At 46.5% G+C, this 22,976-nt stretch overlaps 1 protein-coding gene across 1 annotated transcript in view; it reads right to left on the bottom strand.

The window, feature by feature from the left end:
* Positions 1-14,183: 14,183 nt before the first annotated feature.
* The window catches only part of LOC311239529 (ephrin type-B receptor 3-like), a 57,781-nt gene continuing 48,988 nt past the window's right edge, over positions 14,184-22,976 (bottom strand). Inside the window, 2 exon segments of the mRNA XM_084327848.1 lie at positions 14,184-15,658; positions 19,221-19,414. Of these exon segments, the coding sequence (XP_084183974.1) occupies positions 15,547-15,658; positions 19,221-19,414 (306 nt within the window). The 3' untranslated portion in view covers positions 14,184-15,546.

Genomic DNA, 22,976 nt, shown 5'->3' with positions numbered 1-22,976 from the left:
AGAGAGAGAGAGAGAGATCATGCCACATTCAGAAAGCCTTCTTCCATTTAATAATCCTCCCATATATTTTCATTCTGTTGGTTATTGTGGTTGCTGCCTCAACAAATAAGTCAAATAACACACTACAAATAATACAAATCTACAGTGACATATACCTCTCTCTCTCTCTCTCTCTCTCTCTCTCTCTCTCTCTCTCTCTCTCAACATTTAACCAATTGACCTCGGCCACCTCATGTCTTCTGATGGTGAGAGGAAGATAATATATATATATATATATATATATATATATATATATATATATATACATATATATACATATATACTATAGTATATCTTTCTCTCTCCTGTCCCTCCTCATATTATCAAGCCACTGTAAATCTGTGGACATGCAGAGTGGCCCCCTCCTCTCTCACTAGCATGCTGTCAATGTGCCCCGCGGGCCCCAGCAGTCAGGCTGGGGGGGAACAGAAAGCTCCCGCCTGGCTGCCTGGTGTTGTGACACGCACGCACATGCCCCCCCCCCCCCCCCCCCCCCGGTGCACTGGCGGTAATTTAAGATTGTGAGAGTTAAGCCGGGATCCACCGGGCCCCCCTTTGGTCTTCTTCTTCTCCTTTCTTTCTGTCCCCAATTGGAGACATCTGCTCCGAGACCCCGCCATCCAATACCCCCAGTACGTTTACTCAAAGGCCTCAAAGGTCCAGCTCTCTCCCCCTCTCTCTGTCTGCATCAACCTCTCCTCTTCTCTCCTCCCCTGGTGGGGGATTTGTGACTCCAACAGGTTTTTGGACCTAAACCCTCTCCATCTCATCAGCAAACATGCAACGCATAATCTCCCCTTTTCTTCCTACCCCCATTCACATTCATACTAATTACCTCTGTAGGCCCCTTCTTTTTTTGGAGCAAATGCCTCTCACTGTGGCTGCTTTGAACCACAAGTTATAAGAAGTCACATCTAAAAAAGTATGTTCAGCCGATGGAAGGGGTTACCTGCGGTTCACTCTGTTGGTATGTGCTCAGTGATATGTATGTATGTGTTTCAAAGCTCTGGTGTTTTGAGTGGAGCTTCAGAGGCACACGCTAAGGGCACGTCTGACACATTGTCTGATCCAATGCTTCCCACCGCATTAGTAACATGTCGGTCTTGTAGAGAAACAAACACTGTACACCAGACTCTGTACGCATCTGCCCCCCCCCCCCCCCCCCCAAACCCTCTGTCCCTGAGTCACGATTAACAACCTCAGAAATTAACAGAACGCAGCTACAAAAGAACAGGCAGGAGTGATTTATCCCCGACGCTTTCATCCCTCCCTCCTTTCCTCTCTCTTCTTTCCTCCTTCGCTCACTCTTGACCTCCATCCCTGTCCCGTCCCTGCTAATTCCACTCAAGCTGCGGGTGGCGGCCCGGCCCAGAGAGCAGCAGCAGCAGCAGCAGCAGTGGACCGGGGAGCAGGAGGACCGGGGGAGCGCAGCTAGCAGTCACATTCTGGTGCCCGCTGTCCGTCAGACCCACGGGACATTGACACCCCGTTAATCAATGATGGGGGGGGGGCTTAGGAAGCCTTTTAGTGGATCACACGGCACACTGCTGATCCATCCACGGTCAGAGGGGATACTTATCAATCAAGCCCTGATCCAAGACACCAAAGGCATTCATGACAAAGGTGCTAGGAACTGGAACAGAACTGGGGATGTGTTATTTATGGTAGTAAACAGAACGTTGTGTGTGTGTGTGTGTGTGTGTGTGTGTGTGTGTGTGTGTGTGTGTGTGTGTGTGTGTGTGTGTGTGTGTGTGTGTGTGTGTGCGCGTGCGTGCGTGTGTGTGTGTTTGTATGTGTATGTGTTGCCAGTTTTAATTAAATGTGAACAAACCATTTGAGGGAATTTTTTTTTTAATTTCTATAGGGAGATGTGTTGCAGCTACTGCTTAATAAGCTACAGATCACTTTGCTTTTGGAGGCACTTAATACCAGGCTTAAAAAGATAGAGTCTACTATAAAAAAAAGAATATATATATAGGGAGCAATGGATTTACATTTGGGTTAAAATGATCTGGTTACAAAGAATAAAGGTAAATAAAATCCATTAAATGGGCCATATCTTGTAAAATGGGTTTTACCAGGTCTTTGTATAGACGTTGCAGTCTGACATGTGATTTAGACACTGGGGAATAGTGACATAGGTACTATTAGGTAGCCTACTACTGGTACTTGTCATTTGACCAGGGTTAAAAGTCTTAAGGCTAGCAAGCCTAAACACGCTGTTCAGAATTATTGCTCTTTGTGATGTCACGATCAACCAATTTGCTTTAATTAATGAATTAGCTGTGCTTTTTCGAGCCAGGAACACTGCCTACCTAATGTACTGCCCACGTTTAAAAAAAAAATATTGTGGAGTAGCCAGACAGCGAAGGGAATAATTTGTTTAAAATGTGCCGCTGCTACACCAAGCAACAAGTTATTTTGCAAAAAAGAAAATATGACAAACTAGCCCCTTTCGGGACTGTGATGCACGCCAATATGGTTGGACGAGTGAATACACCGTCCCTTATACAACCATTGAAAAATCCTACAATTAAATCTGTTTCGCTTTTCTCTATCAAAACGCTTGTCGTACAGGTGTCGCAAAGACATTTCACAGGTACTCACAGTTGCACAAGGGTTGCGGACAGACAAGCGCTAGGGTTTGAAAGCTTGGCGTCGCTAATAAACATTTAAAATAATTTTTATAAACATAACAATTTATCGCTAATATTCGCAGTTTGAGAATTGAGAATAGATATTGCTGATTGAAACGTTTAGCAAATTAATAATCTGTTGTATAATCTGTAATCTGTAGCAGATTATACTTTGAGAATAACATTTCCAATCCTGTAGAAAAACTAATAATTTAGCTTTATCATGGTACCATTTGGTATAAGTACAATTCCTGTCAAATAATTAGTCAATCATCAACATTATATTTATAATGTTTGAATTTGTTGAAATGTACCTATACATAAGAAATGTATTCATGAGGCCCATCATGCATAACAAAGACATGATACGTACAGTATATGTATTACATGTACTGTAAAAGACATGTCTTTAAGTATTCATGTACCCTGGCCTCTTAATAAAACCATGTCTCAGTAGTATGACATCTTTATCCCAGGATGTCATTACCCCATGACACCATTCTGGGCGACTGACTTGTGTCAGAATATTCAATCAAAATAAACCCTATTTTACATAACCTTTTTCTTTGGCAAAAACCCTTTCATTTTAATTCGAGCTTGCAGTGCATAGATGCAGAGATTCTTCATAAGAGTCTGCAGAGCAGTTCAAAGACTGATCATTCTGTGTGTCTCCCAGCAGTTCCAGAAGAGAGCTGCATGCATTTCCACCAGAAAGTGTTTGACAACAGGCTGCCGCTGCACCGGCTGCTACAGCCACACCAGTGGCAAATCACTACTCTGTTCAAAGGCTGTGATGCGTAGCAAACTCTCCTGCCAAACCTCCCCGCTCCGAATCTGCCTGCTTGCAGACCCCCCTGTAATTGGAGGCATTAAAGTTGCTTTGGACAGGATGGCAAATGAGTGCTTTGAGATCTGACTGGTGCATTTAGAAGGGGGTACACAAGTAGATACAGCTAAATCTGACAAATCACTGCCAATCTGCTGGATGGTTGAGAGCACGCGTATGCGTTATTAGTTTGTGTGAGAAAGAGTACAGCTGTGTGTGTATGTGTGTGTGTGCATGTGTGAACAAGTATTTGTTCATGCATGCATGTACACATTTGTGTGTGTCCTGCCTTGGCCTGTGTGTGTGTGTCTGTGTGTGTGTGTGTGTGTGTGTGTGTGTGTGTGTGTGTGTGTGTGTGTGTGTGAGAGAGAGTGTGATTATGTGACAGCCAGGACCCTTAGAAGCATCTCATTGGTTGATTTTCCCGGGAGAATGTGCACATGCACATCTTTCTAGTTTAGCTAAAGTACGTTAATGTTACAGTAGTCATCATGAATCATGTGGATCATTTAACAACAGTACGATTTAGCACTTTAGCCGACCCCTTGAGCGAAAATGGGAAATAAAACATTTGGGACCAGATCGACCGGATGACTTAATCATATCTCAAACTTGGCAATCCGTGTCTTCTTTTTGGAGGGGAAACAACTGGATCTAAAGACTTGAAACATCTTTCAGAAAGGCTGGTAAAACACCAGAGCTGTGCGTCACATGTGGATAGTGCCATCAAGGTAGGCTTACAAGCAAAAACAAATGTTGCCTCTCAGCTTGAGAGTGCGTAGAGACGTGGCATTGAACAACACAACCGACAGACTGAAGAAAACAGCCAACAGGGCGGCCGGGTAGCGCAGTGGACTAAGCGCCTGCCTACCACCGCAGAGACACTGGTATCGAATCCAGCTGTCAGCGGTACCTCCGGCTTGGTCGGTCGTCCATACTAACACAATTGGCAGTGTTAGCGGGTGGGAAGCCGGTGGGGTGTGTATCCTGGTTGTTGTAAACAGCGACTCCTACAGGTCGGTCAGGGCGCCTGCTCAGCGAGGAAGGGAACTGGGCGAAGTAGTGTGAGCCTCCCACACGTTACGCTCCCCCAGTGAGAGTCCTCGCTGTCAGGTGAAAAGAAGCGGCTGGCTGACTCCACATGTATCGGAGGGGACATGTGATAGTATCTATCAACCCTCCCTAGACCGGCAAGTGGGGGGCAAATGCACGCAACGACCAGGAAGGGAATTGGCATAACGACTAAATTGGGATGGGAGAAAAATACAGAAAAAAGGGGGAGAAAAAGTAGATAAAAAAAATTAAAACTGCCAACAGGTATGCTCTTGGCAGAATTCTAACCTGTATAAAACTTTGTGGAAAGTGCGAAATTACCTTGCGTGGACATGGCGAGTCTGCCGGCTTGTTAAACCCTGGCATCTTTAGATGCTTATTCGAGACAATGTGTGAAGGAGACTCCAGGCTTTGTGTAATGGCAGTGCTCCGTTCACTACAGGAGGTTTGCTTTGCGCTTTTATTGTCCTCATGTTGGTGTTGTTTCGGTCGTGAGTATTTGATGTTGAGAGATCTTGAACGCTGTCATTTGGTGGTCCTAATGTTCGTATGGTAAGATATGTGCACTTGTGGTAGGGATTGATGTGTGGCAGGCAGGCTTTGGGTGCCCAAGCACTTGCCCATGTGCCCCTTGATGACCAAAGTGCCCTTTTTTTGACAAGGCTTTATTATTATTTTCTTATTATTATAATCTTTTTATTATTATTTTTTTGTATTGATCTTTTTCCCCCTCCTTTTTCCTCAGATTTTCTCCCATCCCAATGTTAGTCGTTATGCCAATTCCCAATCCCCTTCCTGGTCGCTGCGCACTTACCCCCCACAGTCGGTCTGGGAGAGTGGAGGCTATCACGTGCTTCCTCCAACACACGTCTAGCCAATCAACCGCTTCTTTTCACCTGGCAGCGTGGACTCTCACTGAGAGGGTGTAATGTGTGGAAGGATCACACTACCCCCCTTAGATCCTATCCGCGCTGAGCAGGCGCCCCAACCGAACTGTAGGAGTCGCTGTTTACAATGACCCGGACCCACCCCGCCAGCTTTCCCACCCTCTAATACTGCCAATTGTATTAGTGTGAACGGCCAGCCAAGCTGGTGACACGCCGGGAGCTGGATTCGAACAGGCGAATCCAGCGTCTCCGGGGTTGGTGACAAACGCAATATCCGCTACGCCACCTGACTGCCCGTTATAATCTTTTTATTATAAAGATTTTTTGTAATGGGCAATGCCCAATGTCCTCATCAAGAATAATTTTAACAATTAATAATATTATAAATAAATAAATAAATATTTGAATGCCTGTCTGTCTGAGGTGCATGGTTTTCTGTTATGTTGTGCGATGCGTTGCCCTCCCTCTTGGAAATCTAGCGCAAACCGAGCATCTCGCCTCATGTTTGCCCGTCTGTCAGCTGATTTTTGATACATGTGCCCTTTTAAAAATGTTAGCACCTGCCCCTCTAAAGGTCTCTGCACTGAGTGTGTGGGGTGTTTGGGGGACTAGCTGTTCCTGGGGGGTTCACATGCCATCGAGCAACATTGTACTATTGTACTTATTTTATGCCTATTATTATGTCTGCACGTTTACGTTGCACTACTTTTATACCTATTCTTATGTCTGCAATTTATGCATTGTTTTTTATTCTGTCAATTGTGTGCTGATTTTATGCCTATGTTCATTTTATACTAATTGCTGTGGGGCACTCTGGACTGCGGTCCATGTGTGAAAATATATATAGTTATTCATATTTATTATTATTACATTGTAAAAATGTATGCATTGAAATGTCTGTAAAGTCTTGACGACATTGAAAATGAGGGTGACCTCAATTGTCTTTTCGAGAATAAATGTAGTGAGAACTGTCAGCTCTTCATCGTTTGTGTGATTTTGGATGGAGTTATTTGGCTGGAATCTTGTCATCACTGGTGCTGGTGATGCATTGGTCACATCGATCGCAGTGTTTATCCTCTCTCACTCGCGTGCAGTTTGTTGGTTGTGTGAGTATGGTTCAATGTAATATACCTGTGGTATGTTTGGATTGCTTCATCACATTTTCTTGTGTGAATATTGTGTGGCCCCACCAGAACTTTCATACCAAAATGGCCACTGCCGGTGGCTAGTATAGCAGCCCAACACTTGTTAACCCGGCAGTACTCATAGGGATGACTGTGGCAATGGAGGGATTTGATGTTATTCCCATGAGCAACTGGCAAACATGAAATTAACTGTCATCCTTGCCAACGTGTCCTCAGTTTTTCCTCCATCAAGCATGCTCATTAAAATCTATGGGAGGGACTGTCTCAGTTGATTTCTCACCCTTTAATGGTCTGTGATACGATGACAATTGCATGTTTTCCTGTAGGATTGCTTGCTGCCATTTCTTATTAGGCAGGAGAAACAGCAGGGGGAGACTTCCAGATGAATCTGTCTGAGATTGAAGGGGAGAGACGGCACAGAACATTATTATTTGGTGAAGGGTGACCCAGAGCGGTATTATGTGAGTGAGTAGCAATGATTTAATTGTTTTAAAAATAAATAAAAATGTAAGTGCAAAACTCCTCCTTTTGGCATCATGTGTCAAATGCAAAAGCCAAGCCATGAAAAAGTCTGAATGGAAAGTAACCATCTTTATATTATTGTTTCATACTGGGACTCAAGGCTAAGACCACCTTTATATGATTGTGTTGGATACTGGGATTTGAGGCTAAGACCAGGTTTCAAGTTCAAGTTTCTTTATTATTTGTCATACAGAAGTACAGAATACTTTTATACAAAATGCTTCTTTCTGTTACGCTCCAGAGACTGTGCTAGGCAAAAATAGATAAGTATAAAATAAGTATAGCAAGTATAAAATAGAAGTCAAGTACGTAGACAAAAATGTTCAGTATACATATATACAATGCTCAATGTAGAGTAGCAGTAACTGAGTTACCATACAATATACTATACAGTGCAAAGCAGAAGTGGGATGAGGTACAATTTAGGTACAATTTACAGTAAGGTGTAATGAGGTATGGGTTGTAGTGCAAATTCTTTACCAATAAATATAAAGTGTGCTTAGGTGTTCTAAAGTGGTTAAAGTGGGTGCTGCAGTGAGTTGTATGTTTAAAGTGAGTGTGTGCGTGTGGATGCGTGTGCTGTGAGTGCATTTGATGGTTGTTACATAGTGTTATTGTTCGTTGAGCATCCTGATGGCCTGGGGATAGAAGCTTCTTCTGAGTCTCTCTGTGCTTGCCATGAGACTCCGGTATCGCTTGCCTGACCGCAGCAGTTCAAAGAGGCAGTTGTTTGGGTGGCTGGAGTCTTTGATAATTCTCTTGGCCTTGCCCATGCACCGCTTGTTGTAAATGCCCTGGAGAGTGGGAAGCCTCCCTCCAATTGTGCGTTCGGCTGAACGGGCCACTCTCTGTAGTCTGCTACGGTCTTGTGCGGTGCTATTCCCAAACCAGGAGGTGATATTGCCAGTCAGGATGCTCTCTATTGTGCATGAGTAGAAGTTCTTAAGGATCTTCTGACTGACTTGGAACTTCCTTAGGCGCCAGAGGAAGTAGAGGCGTTGCCATGCCTTCTTCACAACACTGTCAATGTGTGTGGTCCATGTCAAGTCCTCGGATATGTGGACTCCGAGGTACTTGAAACTGTTCACTCTCTCAACCGGTGCCCCGTCGATGCTGAGGGGGCTGCAGTCCCTGACCCCCGACCTCCTAAAGTCCACAATCATCTCCTTTGTTTTGCTGACGTTCAGGGAGAGGCTGTTCTCTTGACACCATCCCGCTAGAACCTTGACCTCCTCCAGGTAGGCCCTCTCATCGTTTGCAGAGATCAGGCCCACCACTACTGTCGTCAGCAAATTTGATGATTGTGTTGTTGTTCCGCTGTGCCACAGGTTTATATTATTGTGTTGTATACTGGGATTCAAGGCTATAAGACCAGCTTTATATTATTGTGTTGTGAATGAATGAATGAATGACCTTTATTTATATAGCACCCTTCACAGCACGAATGCACAGGGTGCTTTACACTACAGCTTAATATAAAAACACAATAAAAACAAAATCAGAAATAAATGACAACAACAACAAACAGCAGTTAAAAACAGTGATACTGGGATTCATGGCTAAGACCAAATTTATTTAACTTTTGTGCCATTTCTTCCCACAGTATGGATAAGAAAAAAAAAACGTTTTAGATACAGTTGAGATTTTCGATTGTTTCCTCAACAGACCTCACAATTACATGAGAACAATCAAACACACGCACATATATCTACTGCACACACTGTCACTACATCCACACCACTATCACTGTACTATATTTTTTTATCATATTTGATACAGTATTATATCTTTAATACAGTATGCTGCTATGCTGGTACTTGTATTGCTTTATGTGATTCTACTGCCACTGCTGCTGCAAGGTGAAGGAACCAAGACCAAAGAATTTCACTCTCCTGTACTTGTATATGAAGACGTGACAATAAAGCATCCGACTCTGATGGAGAATTTGACAAGGAATGACAGTTCTTTCCTATCAAGGTCAGGCATTCCTACATGGCTTTTCCCCCCCGAACAAAGCAAATCTACAAAGGGGATGTGTATCACCGTGGCCACCGTCTCCCATCAATTCACGGGTATTGTATATACTGTATATATAGTGTATGATGATGGATAGTAGCGCAACGTGGAGTAACCCCATCTGCATCTGCATCCGTCATATTACGGTGGACTCAAAAGTTCTCTTTGTTCCGTCCCCTCAGGAAGCAAGTCACCATCAATCTCTCCCCTGGTAGATGATCATACGCCTGCTAGCTCAGCATCGAGTCAGAAAATGATAAATATCAGTCCTTAGGACCCCCTGATAGGCCAGTTCCCTCAGCGTCTACAGGCATCACAGGTTGCCAGGTGACAGCTTGGCTCATCAATACGGGCAAGAGGGAGTTTGTGCAACGGCGTGAGTTTGTGTCCTTAGATTAAGAAGCCGGCCGACAGCAGCTCTCGGTGTGACGCCGGCATTAACTTTGCTTCTTTGAAGCCTCTCCAACGGCATAGGGGACGAAATCTCCGGTGTAGCTGGTCCCCCTAATTGGCGAGAGCTGCGTGGACTCTGCTGGTCTTTGGTCAATCTGAAATCTTAATGAGTCCATCCAAGAGCTGCTGTGGTATTCTGAGTGAGGCATCTCACCCCCCCCCCCCTCCCCCGGCTGGATGAGACCAGACCCAAGTCTGATGAACCCATAGGAAAGAAATCAATCAAAGAGAATACCAGATATCACTTTAATAATTTATTTGCATATGATAATCGTAAAAATACTGAGAGAGAAATGCTTATTTTTGTTCTAGTTTTCTTTTTCTGCCACTTCTTTTTTCTTTTCTTTGTTTTTTTTGTGGTTTTCTTTTTACAACCTAATACACTTTTAATTGAAGTCTGTCCTAAGAGACACTTTTTTTTCTTCTTTCATATTGACATGTTCTTTCAATGTAATGGCCTTCAAAACCGTAATTTTCCATTTGTTTGTGTTGACGACAAACAAACAAACAAACAAACAAACGTACAAACAAGGGTCAGGTCAAATGGTTGTGGAGTGTTGAGTGGATTGGTTTAATATATTATATACAGGCAGTGTTTTAAAACAGGAACTGCGCTGACAGCTGGCGTGCTTAAAAAAAGGTCTGAAGTAACGTTGATTAAACATTGAGTGATTTGTACTACTGTTAATGTTTGTAGGTCAGGTCGATCACATGACTATTATCGACAGGTTATGTATATAACCTAGTTATATGAGTACTGGCTAAGCGTCCTGCTCTTAAGCCATACCGAGATATACCTCATCTCATGTACCTACTGTACACCATCAACGAAAAAACAAATACACCCACCACCTGCCAGGCCCCGCCCCTATAGTGGCGTACTATAAAGTACTAGGCGTGGTCACCACTCACTCTTCCTCGGAAAAAAACGTTTCCAGGAAAAGATTCCCCAAGGGAACTCAGGGCACGCTAAGAGCGGGACGCTTAGCCAGTACTCATGTCGTTATAAAGCGTCGCGTCCCGCTCTTAAGCCATACCGAGATATGGGGTAGAGCGGACGCAAGGCCCGACAGATGCACCCCCTGAGGACCCGCAAGCCCACATCAAGGGGAAAGGAGAGTCCCGTCACCCCATCCTTCCTAATGAAGGGGGGGCGCAGTCAACTCCACCGAGTGCGAGCAAGAGGGAACTAGAACCCCTTGAACACACAGCACAGGCGGAACCACGTGTGACCCAACACACTGTGGCCCATACCCACACACCCCTGCTACCCTACCAAAGGACGGGAAGCAGGAGAGGCCACAGACCCCAGAACCGCCTGGGAGACAGAACCCCCGGTCATGTCCATGAAGCTGCAGCACAGATGTCCTCCACCGAGGCCCCACCCAGCAGAGCGGCAGAGGCCGCCACCCCACGAGTGGAGTGCGCCCTGACGCCCCAGGGGGATCCAGCCCGGCCAACGTGTAGCAGAGGGCAATGCCCTCGCACAACCAATGGGACAGGCGCTGTTTCGATAGTGCCTTACCGGCACGAGAACCACCGTGACAGACAAAAAGCCGATCGGTAGCCCTGAGGCCCTGAGTACGGCTGAGGTAAATCCCCAAAGCACGGACCGGACATGACAGGTGAAGGCCCGCCTCCAACTCACTAGCGTGAGGAGGCGGATGAAACGCCTGAACCACAATATCCCTGGAGCGGAAGGAACTCCGGATATTTTTAGGCACGAAGGCAGGATTAGGCCGCAGAGTGGCACCGCAATCGGAACGAAAAGACAGGCACTCTGGTCGTACCAAAAGAGCACAGAGCTCACCCACGCGTTTAGCGGAGGTGACGGCCAGCAAAAACGCGGTCTTGAACGACAGCTGTCCCAACGGCGCTTGCTCAAGAGGCTCAAACGGGGCAAAGGACAACCGACCGAGGACCAATTGAAGATCCCAACTCGGAGCCAAAGAGCGTTGTACCGGCTTAACGCGTCGAGCGCCAAGCAGGAAACGCTTCACAAGAGGGTGGCTGAACAAGACATCACCCTCAAATCCCTCATGATAGGAGGATATAGCTGCTGCATATACCCTCACCGTCGAAGCCGACAGTCTATCAAGGAGAGACTGGAGGTAACCAAGAACAGCATCCAGGGGGCAGGAGACTGGGTCCCGGCCCCTTGCCTTACACCACTCTTGGAACATAAGCCATCTGCCCGCGTAAAGCGCGACAGTGGAGGGAGCATGCGCATTCTGGATGGTATCAACCACAGAAGGGTCCATCCTCTCCAGACTTACCCTCTCACCAGCCACACCATCAGACATTGGCCAAACACCGGGTACTGAAACAGCGACCCGTGCTTGAGAGAGGGCCGTCGCCGACCAAGGAATAACCCAAGGCGGAGCGACCAGTAGCTGGATCAAGACCGGGAACCACACTGCCGTGCCCCGGTCCGGCGCGACCAGGATCACCGTCCTGCGCTTCCTCCGTATCCGCTCCAACAGCTGACTCAACAGCTGTATAGGAGGAAAGGCGTACAGAAGGCCGAGCGGCCATGGAAAGATCGAGAAGGCATCCACCCCCAAGGGGGGATGATCTGCCCGACTGACTGAGAACCACAAGGGGCACTTGTGAGAACGTCGGCTCGCAAACAGATCCACTGAGGCCTCCCCGAAGCAATCCCAGATCTGCCTGACTATATCGTGGCGGAGTTCCCACTCGTCGTGACGAGGACCGCCCCGAGACATCATATCTGCGCCCACATTCTCCATACCAGGGATGTGGAGCGCCCTCAGACTGCGCAGCCTGCGAGATGCCCATAGCCAGAGTTCGACCGCCGCCCGGTGCAGGCGGATGGATCGAGTCCCACCCTGCCTGTTGATATACGCCGCTGCCGTCATACTGTCCGTTCTGACCAGAACGTGCTCGCCTACCACCAGGTGGTCGAACCGTTTGAGGACCAGGAGGACCGCCTTCAATTCCAACACATTGATGTGCAGGGTAGACGGGGCAGCACGGACCGGCCAGCTGCCCCCCACTGTGTTGGTCCGACACGTCCCTCCCCAACCCGTGAGAGAGGCGTCGGTGAAGACTGTGACGTGTGAGCGCCCGCGGCCCATGGGGACCCCAATGGTGAGGATACCCAGCCTCCTCCAATGGGCGAGATCTCCCCATATCGACAAAGGAACCGTCAACCGTTTCCATTTGTCCCTCACCGGATCTATCCCCATAGAGAAGAACCACCTCTGTATCCTCCTCATGAAGAGGAGGCCAAGAGGAACCACCGTGTGAGCAGATGCCATCATACCGAGCAGGCGCATCACTTGCAGCGCCATGACCGTCCCTCCCAGACGGAAACCCCCAAGCTCGTGTAGGATAGACACCCTCCGTTGCTCCGAGAGGGTTACAATCATGGGCATTGACCTCAACATCAAGCCCAAGTACTCCACCTGTTGACTGGGAAGAGGCGTGTTACAACCTCTGGCCGCCTGCGCCTCCACAGAACGACCAAAAAGTCCTTCCGTGGAAAAAGGAGTCGTGAGGAGAGAAAACCTATCTTCTTCCCCAAGAGGAGAGTGCTCCAACCAGACATGCCTATTAACAAACGTTGATAGCATCCTAATCCTCCCCACAGTTATAGCTTGCGACTGAGTCAAGATCTCTATAACACCACAAACATGCAACATGTTTATAGTGTCGGCTGGACCCATAGCCCCACTACCCGACGCCAATGTGGATAGGAAAATAGACAGCTGAGCCATAACACTGGCCGCCGCTAAAAACCATCCTGCAGCAGTATACCACTCATCCGTCCATACTGCCACCCTCCGAGCCGATTCACTCTCAAGCATCGGCCGGGTGGGACATCGTTCATCCCCGCCGGGGCACAGGATCAAAGCTATCTGGCTACTTAGCCACGGTACACCTGGCCTGCACCCTGTTGTCAGCCCTTTTACCCGTAAAAAAGGTAAATAGGACTCAGCGAAACCCCCACATTAGCTACCGACTGACCTTCATTAATGAACCGGGCAAGAGGAGGGAAAAGCGGCAACGTCCCACGGCGGGGAATATTAGAACAACGACCCATTTCAGCATTAGCATTAGCATTAGCAGTAGCATTAGTGTTAGCAGCATGCTCCAGGATCGCCCGGAAACCGTCCACTTCAGTGGAACGTTCACCAAGCCATCCCGCCCCTGGCGCCGACACACACTCCACAGCATTACTAACACCAACATCAATGCCTGATGACACAGGGCCTACCTGTGTACAAGCCGGCTCGATAGCCAAACCTTGCACGCTGCTCCTTGGTCTGCTGCCACAAGACGAGGAAACATCAGAATAGGCCCGACGTGTCGCTGAAACATGCCCCGAAGATTCCAGGGGTAAGCAAACCTCCGGTAAGCATTCAACATTACGCAATTTCTCTAATCTTTTCATAGCACTAGTTACATAGGGCGACTTGCGACCGCTATGATGGAAACGAAAAAGAGGAAGAGTGAGTGGTGACCACGCCTAGTACTTTATAGTACGCCACTATAGGGGCGGGCCTGGCAGGTGGTGGGTGTATTTGTTTTTTCGTTGATGGTGTACAGTAGGTACATGAGATGAGGTATATCTCAGTATGGCTTAAGAGCGGGACGCGATGCAAGTACGCTATATAACTGTATATTGACCTTTTAAATTCTCAATGATGGGCAACACGTTTGCCACAGAAATGATACAACACACCATCACCACAGGCACTTTTCATCCGGGAATACTGTACGGCAATGCTGGCGAATTACCTTCAGTTTTTTTCTTTCGTTTTTCATTCTGCAGAATATTTCTTTCTCATTCAATCATTCACTTCTGTCTAAATGTGTGGTGAAGAAGAGGAGGAGAGTCAAAAACAGGAAAAGAAGATACGCTCCAATAACTGTAGAAAACACAGAATACTCTTTGTTCAGTAAGTAATAACTTAGCATTCAAAATAATGCATAATTATGTGAATAAAATAAGATAAAACAAACATGGATGTAACAGTCCGTGTAGCGAATGTCTACAGAGCAACGTTTTCTCTGGGGATCTTTCTCATCCTGCCTTTGCTTGTTTCTCCACAAAAAGGTTCCACTTTATGCAGATGATGTAATGTCCTGCACAGTCAAACAAATCTCTATATAACCCCCCACCCGTATAACCCAGAGCAGGTGACACAGTTATCTGAAGACTCAAGACTATACTTTGTACAGGACCATGACCAAGTCTCCCGGTCCACATGGAAGACGACGTTTAAAGAGGAAGTGGACCAAAAACTAGTTTTCTTTTTCAAAACGGCAAAAGAAAAAGATAGAAAGAAAAAATATGTAAATCCACAATTTCCACGGAAGTCCAAAAGAGCAGAGCTAGTTCCGGAACCAAAAAAAATACAGAAAAGGATTAAAAACATCCATGGATGTAAAGTTCTCTCGGAGTCCTTGTTTAGCAGGTGTCCGTACACCTGCTTTCATTTTGGCACCTTTGTATAGATCAGGAGCATTGGAGTCTGAATTGTTCCATCCGTATAGCGTGTTGAGTAAGGTAGAGGTTAGGAGGTGGACTGGTATCACTACGGAAGGAGGAGCGCTTCCCAACCAGCAGAAAACACATGCAGACATGCAAACCAAAACTGGAGGGGGGGGGGGGGGGTGGAGGGCGTCGCCAGAGAGTTTGGCTTTTATGTCAATGGATGTTTTCACAAATCCACAAGCGTCAAATGATGAACATATATTTGCAATGGAAACGGACAATAAATCTCCATATGCCCCTAAATATATCCACAAGGGTCCACTGTCTCTCTCTCTCTGCAGTAGGAATGTCCTTTCTATTTTCTCTCCATATTTCACCAGACTCTCCAGGTAAGGTTCTCTTAGGTAGTTTTTTTCCTCTGTGGTTTGTCTCTCTGTGGTTAGTCTCTCCGTGGTTAGTCTCTCCGTGGTTAGTCTCTCTGTGGTTAGTCTCTCCGCTCCGGGGCTCAGACTCTGATGGGGAGAGTTTGGCTCATCTGTTGCCGTATGATTTCTTGACTGTCGTCTGGGCTCTTCCTGGGGTGGCCGGGCAGCGTCCCTCCAACCCGGAGCAGGTCCCTGTCAATACACACACACACACACACACACACACACACACGCACACGCACACGCACACGCACACGCACACACACACACACACACACAGACACACACACACGCAATATCCTCTTTAGACAAAAGACAGGGGCAACCATTCATTAAACTGCAAAGCAGATACACTGAAGCTATCCAGCCATGGGTAAGGTTCTACTTAATCTGAGAAACAAGCAAATCCTGGCAGTAGCATACAGTAATAACCCTGTATTAGTTAGGATAGTGTACCAAGCATACAAAGCATACATTTTTTTTATCCAATTCTCCCCTCCCCTGTCTTGAACGTTGCTAGACTATGCCTCCCACAGGTCGGTTGTAGTGAGGTCAGAAGCCTTGCGTCACGTGTCCCCTCCGGTACACGAGGAGGCAGCCTGTCGCATCTATTCACCGCAGCAGCTCGAACTCTCAGTGGCGAGGAGTAACGTGTGGGAGGCGCACGCTGCCCCCGTCACTTCCTGCTTCCGTCGTCACCAAACCGACCTGTAGGAGTCACTGTCCACAACGTCAAATCCCCACCCACCGGCTTTCCCACCCTCTAACACTTGCCAATTGTGTTAGTATGAACGACCGGCCAGCCGGTAGCAACGAACCCAGCGTATCCTGCGTTAGAGGCGAGCGCCTTGCCCATTGCGCCAATCAGCCGCCCTCATACAAAGCATAATTGAACCTCTCTTCTACTTTTACAAAATCCAATTCAACCCCAAGGGACAAACCAATTCATCACGTCGTTGTTGTTTTTAATAAAAGTGTAACGTTTATCTCAGCATCTCGGCAAGGCCACGGCAGGGTGTGAGTGTCCTTTGTTCATTGGCTAGTGTCCTTCTGGTAAAGGCTCTCTTGGCTGGAGATACTGGATAGAGGACAGTCTCATATCCTCCCCATTATCTGCCCCCAACATCATTGAGCAGCCAATGGCAGGTGAGGAGCAGCAGCTCAATCTCACACTGCAACACAGCTCCAGAGACGTACACTAAACCCACAGGCCTGCACACTGCAACACAGCTCTAGAGACATACACTAAACCCACAGGCCTGCACACTGCAACACAGCTCCAGAGACGTACACTAAACCCACAGGCCTGCACACTGCAACACAGCTCTAGAGACATACACTAAACCCACAGGCCTGCACACTGCAACACAGCTCCAGAGACATACACTAAACCCACAGGCCTGCACACTGCAACACAGCTCTAGAGACATAAACTAAAGCCACAGGCCTGCACACTGCAACACAGCTCTAGAGACATAAACTAAAGCCACAGGCCTGCACACTGCAACACAGCTCTAGAGACGTACACTAAACCCACAGGCCTGCACACTGCAACACAGCTCTAGAGACATACACTAAACCCACAGGCCTGCACACTGCAACACAGCTCTAGAGACATACACTAAACCCACAGGCCTGCACACTGCAACACAGCTCTAGAGACATACACTAAACCCACAGGCCTGCACACTGCAACACAGCTCCAGAGACATACACTAAACCCACAGGCCTGCACACTGCAACACAGCTCTAGAGACATAAACTAAAGCCACAGGCCTGCACACTGCAACACAGCTCTAGAGACGTACACTAAACCCACAGGCCTGCACACTGCAACACAGCTCTAGAGACATAAACCCACAGGCCTGCACACTGCAACACAGCTCTAGAGACATAAACCCACAGGCCTGCACACTGCAACACAGCTCTAGAGACGTACACTAAACCCACAGGCCTGCACACTGCAACACAGCTCCAGAGACGTACACTAAACCCACAGGCCTGCACACTGCAACACAGCTCCAGAGACGTACACTAAACCCACAGGCCTGCACACTGCAACACAGCCGTCTGCTCTAAGACATACACTAAATCATGCTCTCTGTTTCTCTCTCTCCCTCTCTCTTCCTATTCCCCTCTCTCTTCCTATTTCTCTCTTTCTCTGTCTCTCTCCCTCTTCCTATTTATCTGTCTCTCTCCCCCCTCTCTCTCCCTCTTCCTATCTCTCTCTCTCGCTCATCTATCTCTGGTTGTCGCATACAGATGAGGCCATAAATTAATCATCTGCATGCCATCCGCATACAGTGACACGTAGCATAACATGCACACAGACGCACACACACACATGTCTGCAGAGACACGTGTATACACACAAACACACACACATACATGCACGCACACACAGAAACTCACCCTCTCTCCCATTCGCTCGCCCATCACACAGCGATGGCTGCGCCCTCCCCCGGCGCATTAAAAAGCTCATTAGCAACCTAATTAAACACATTCCTCTCTTTTAGCTTCTCCTCAATCTCCCTTATTACTTACACTTCATCACCTCCTGCTTTTCCACATCAGCAGCTCGGCCTGCTGTCTGTCCTATCACCTACATTCAGGATCCAGCCAAGAGGATGGGGAATTAAACCTAGGTCAGCCATTACGTTTTCCACACACAATTAGCTCCGCCGAGCCCCCAAACCTGGCATAGGATTCGCCCTTGGGGCACGGTGCTTTACTGGAGACCATGAGGCGGAGAACTGGCGGAGGACCCAGATACTGTATGTTATGAATTCTGCCTTTTGTTTCCATGGGAAAAGAGGGGAAGCTACAGCAGAGCCCGGGCCACACGCTCCAGTTCACACACTTGATGCGTTCACGTCACCAGAGGGCGTAGGAACCAGCCCAACACTGGTGATATGCAACAAACATGTCACTGAACATATACACCACGAGAAAACCCCCCCCGAAAAAAACATTGAAGTCATTGAACTCTCTCCTGCACTCCACTGGTTCCTCTCCTCTTTCTACACGTAGCTGCATTTACCTCTTCATTTATCTCAAGCCCGCCCTCTTTCCTTTGCTTCAAGCGACAGTTGTGATTGGAGGATCAACATTTATCTACTTCCACCCAACAGCCATACACATGAAAGGAACGGCTAGGAGGGAAAAACAACTAAATTCCACACCATCCAAACCACGTACCTTTAGATCACCTGCTCTCCTAAAACTAAACATACATTAATTTTTATTATATTTCATATTTCCATTGGTTATGATGTTACAGCTTTTGTCAACTATAAAACACTTGACTGCCACCGCAGTCAACTGACTGAAATAGTGAGTATTGATATCTGGGTAATGATAATGGCCTTAAAGAAGGACTGGTAGCAGTGCTTTGCCCCAACAGTGATTAAGTGGGCGAAGAGAAGTGGGCTTGTAATCGTAAGGTTGCCGGATCAAATCGCTCGACCTGCAGGAAAATCTGGGCGGGAGACCGAATGAACACCACTCTCCTATCCCTCAACAACTGCCGTTGAAGTGCCCTTTAGAAAGGCACTTAACCCCCTATTGTTCTGAGGGAAGCCTGTGTGGAATTTGTATGAGTTCCCCGGGGTGTTACTAGAAAACAAGAGCACACACGCTCAGCAAATACTCCCTGGGTACAACAAAACAAAGAAAGGGTAGAAAGAAAAACAAATGAAGACAAAGGACCACTAAGCGTGAGCTTCAGGTCCCATCTGGCCACTCACTCACTCACCCCGAGTAGGTGCTGGTGACCACCTTGAGGCTGGCGGCGTTGCGGAGCAGCTTGTCCAGGGTGCTGACTATGCGGCAGAACTTGGGCCTCACGTTCCTCTCCTTCACCCAGCACTCCAGCATCAGCTGGTGCAGCACCATGGGGCAGTCCATGGGCGGAGGCAGCCTGTAGTCCTGCTCCACCGCAGTCATCACCTGCAGGACAGGGGGGAGGGGGAATAACATATAATGTAGATCTCTGTTTTATTGCAACACTACTATCACCGAGATCTAAGAAGGGAGATCCCCGTTGAACGGCCCTTCTAAGGTTTCTCTCCTCCACATTGCCTGTGGTGCATTTTTTCCTATTGCTAGGTTTTAGTGAGTTTTTCCTTACCTTCGCGTGGGGTATGTCTGGGAGTGTTGCATTAATTTATAAAAAAAACAATTGGACTTCATGGTGTTTTTGTTTTGTTCTTGATTCATTGTGATGTTTCTTCTTGACTTGTTTAAAGAAGATGTGTCCGGCCCATGGGGACATTAACGTGTGTTGTCGGTCCTTACAAATACATTTGATTTGATTTGATTTGATAATGGTTCATTGCTGTCAAATAGAGCCATGCGTTAGGTCAGTTGTTCTGAGGACCATTTGAAGAGGTCCTTGAAGGGGTCCCTAGGATGGGTCCCTAGGATGGCTTAGAGTAGACGACAGAGTACAGCAACTTGCAATGGGCCTGGTCTACAAGATACACTATACGACCGGGGTGCCCATGTACATGTCAAAATACTTCCCAAAGGTCAGTGAATACCACAACCACTACACCAGAGAAAACTCAACAAATCATGTTAAACCCAGATTCGGCTCAAACAAGGGACTAAACACGTTTCGCAATTATGCCACAACAATGTGGAATGCCCTACCCAAAGCTGTAAAGGAATGTGAATCCCTGCCCACATTCAAAACCGCTCTTAAAGAGCACCTACGGGAGGCTGCAATTCTAAACTGGCCACAGTAAATGCCCAAAACCCCCACCACCTCCTAATAGACAGTCTCCTCCCCACCGCATGTATATATTCCCTCCCCGCCGTATGTATATTTCTCTCCCACCCACCCACCCCCTCCTAATGTACAGTCCCCTCCCCATCATATGTATATACTCTGTCAGGATCTAGGGGTAACAGTACTGTATATTTGAATACCGTTTATGTCACAAATGTATCAGTACTAAATACCTATATGTCCCTATGCCATAAATGTCATGTATGTTGTGTATGTCATAAATGTCTATATGAATTGAAAATGGGGGACCCTGATGGAAACAAGACAAACGTCTTTCTCAGGTCTGCATCCCCTTAACAATTGTATGTATTGAGCCGTACTGTATTGTACCCATTCTGCAATCTGTTAAATAAAGTTTTCATTCATTCATTCATTCATTCATTCATTCATTCATTCATTCATTCATTCATTCATTCATTCATTCATTCATTCATTCATTCCCAAATTCTTTTTACATTTGACAATTTTTCTGGTCTAAGCACAATGAGAAGATGTATACAAATGACTATTCAGATCATAGGTTTCACTTTCTTCACCGTTATCTCCCCACATACTGTACAGACAGTTATGGAAGTATGTACTATATCATATTATCTAATAAGAGACTCTTCTCAAATGGGGGTCCCTGGTCAACTTGGTGGCCCTTGATGTGAAATTATTTTAGGAACGCACTGCATTCCATCGTGCTTCACTGCCACTGTGCAATGTGTCAGCCCCTAGACAATCCTGCTCACGTTTACAAGACACAATGTCAATTTGTATTGTGTTGTCGTGAAGATGGGCCGAAATAATCAATGTCACTGTGAATAAAGCTAGAGCTGACTGACTTTCTGTCTTTGAAGTTAGTTAAATTAGATTAGATTAGATTCAATTAAATGACATGATTTACAGTACAATGCAATTAAGTTGGCATCTAACCAGCGTGCAAAGTAGCAGTAAAGTGCATTGCAGTATACATTGCAACATGTGGAGTATATATGACAAAGCAAAAGAAAAAGCTGAAAAAGTAAATGTGCTGAGCTAAATGTATGTACAAGTATGAATGCACTATGATAGTAAACCATACTAACCAGTGGTATAACTAATAAGAGTAGGTATGGAATATATACAGATATTACACTATATATACATATACACAATATATATATATTGTGTTGTACATTGCTATTATACAGTGTTATATGGGTAGACTATAGATTGAAATAGGTAAATAAGTATTGTATTTGTCTTTACTGGAGAACATACCAGTGCCTTGCAGTCACACACACTCTATAACATCCTAATAATACGTTTATTTTCCTTTTAGCTCAATGCTCTTCAGCCCCCCTCACCATAAAGAAACGCCGTCATTTTAAAGCATCCTCAAACCAGGTCATCACTTTAAGAGAAAGAGGGATGGATGATGCGGAGGATCATAAGTGGAAAATGAAAGTACACGCTCATTGATTTGATTTTACTCGTGGCATGTTTACATTCTCAATAAGCCACTGGGAACGCATTACTGTCCACATGTTATCAGTGTACCACGTCAAAACAAAGGGAACTGTCATTTGGGAGCTGTAAAGAATCCCCGCTGTGCACTCGTTTTTTTTCTCTTCCTTCCTTCTTCTCGTCCTTTGATTCTCATGCCATGCTTATATATCGTGCAAGACTGCGAGTAACTCTATTTATACCAGGCGCACGCCGACTGTGGTTATTGAGCGGTGACTACACTTCAGAGCCTACCGGGGACAATAAAGGAATGTACGCTTTGATGCTCCTGCTGCTGTTTGGGGGCATTACGTTCCTCATGGTTTCTCCATACAATACAATAGTGGCGTCTTTCACTGTTAAGACGTGTACTAGTACAGCGCTATCGATGTTACTCGTAATTCTCCTTTTTGAAACGTGACACAAAACGGATTGTCATTGGAGGGTGCTGCTGTGGGAAGGGCAGAAAGGAGCTCGGTAGATTCCTGGTGAGAGGCGAGAGCGAACTGAAGAGAGGGTGCTTAGCTGCAAACCCACTGCTGTATAGTCTGCCTCTGGGAGATACAGGTAACGACTGCTGTAAAAGAATGTCTGTTCCTGAGTGCCCCTGTGTGTGTGTGTGTGTGTGTGTGTGTGTGTGTGTGTGTGTGTGTGTGTGTGTGTGTGTGTGTGTGTGTGTGTGTGTGTGTGTGTGCGTGTGTGCGTGCGTGCGTCCGTGCGTGTGTGGGTGGGGGTGTGTGGGTGGGTGTGGTGTGAGGATGGGGGCGTTGCGTTATGGGTTCGTAGGGGGTGGACAGGTTGGGTTGTAAAGAAGGTGATATAAACTGGAGCAGCACCAGACAGACACACAACTGCCCAGAGCATCTGCAGGGTGAAGATAAAGACAGTAGAACAGGACCAGCTGCTAAGTGTCGGGACGGGAGAACACAGGAACAGCTAAAACTCTCTGCAGCAGGCCTTAAACTTTAGACACTTGAGTCTTGAGTGTGTGTGCAGGTGTTCTTGTACTTCCATCCTTGTGAGGACCACATGTGCCCACGGGCAGTGGTGGAAAATTACAACAAAATGTTTTACTACTGTACAATCGTGAGGCACTTGTACTTTACTTGAATATTTTCATTATAGGGAATTTTGTACTTTTTTACTCCACTACATTCATCTAGGGTTTAGCTTTAGGGTTTAGCTTTAGGGTTAGGGGTTAATGTTAAGTATGTAGTGGTGAGGGTTTAAGGTTAGCGTGAATTACTA

This window comes from Notolepis coatsorum (assembly GCF_963971535.1).
Source record: "Notolepis coatsorum genome assembly, chromosome: 13".
Lineage (NCBI taxonomy): Eukaryota > Metazoa > Chordata > Actinopteri > Aulopiformes > Paralepididae > Notolepis > Notolepis coatsorum.
The sequence above is the reverse complement of the archived record's forward strand: the minus strand, read 5'-3'. Positions and strand labels throughout refer to the sequence as shown.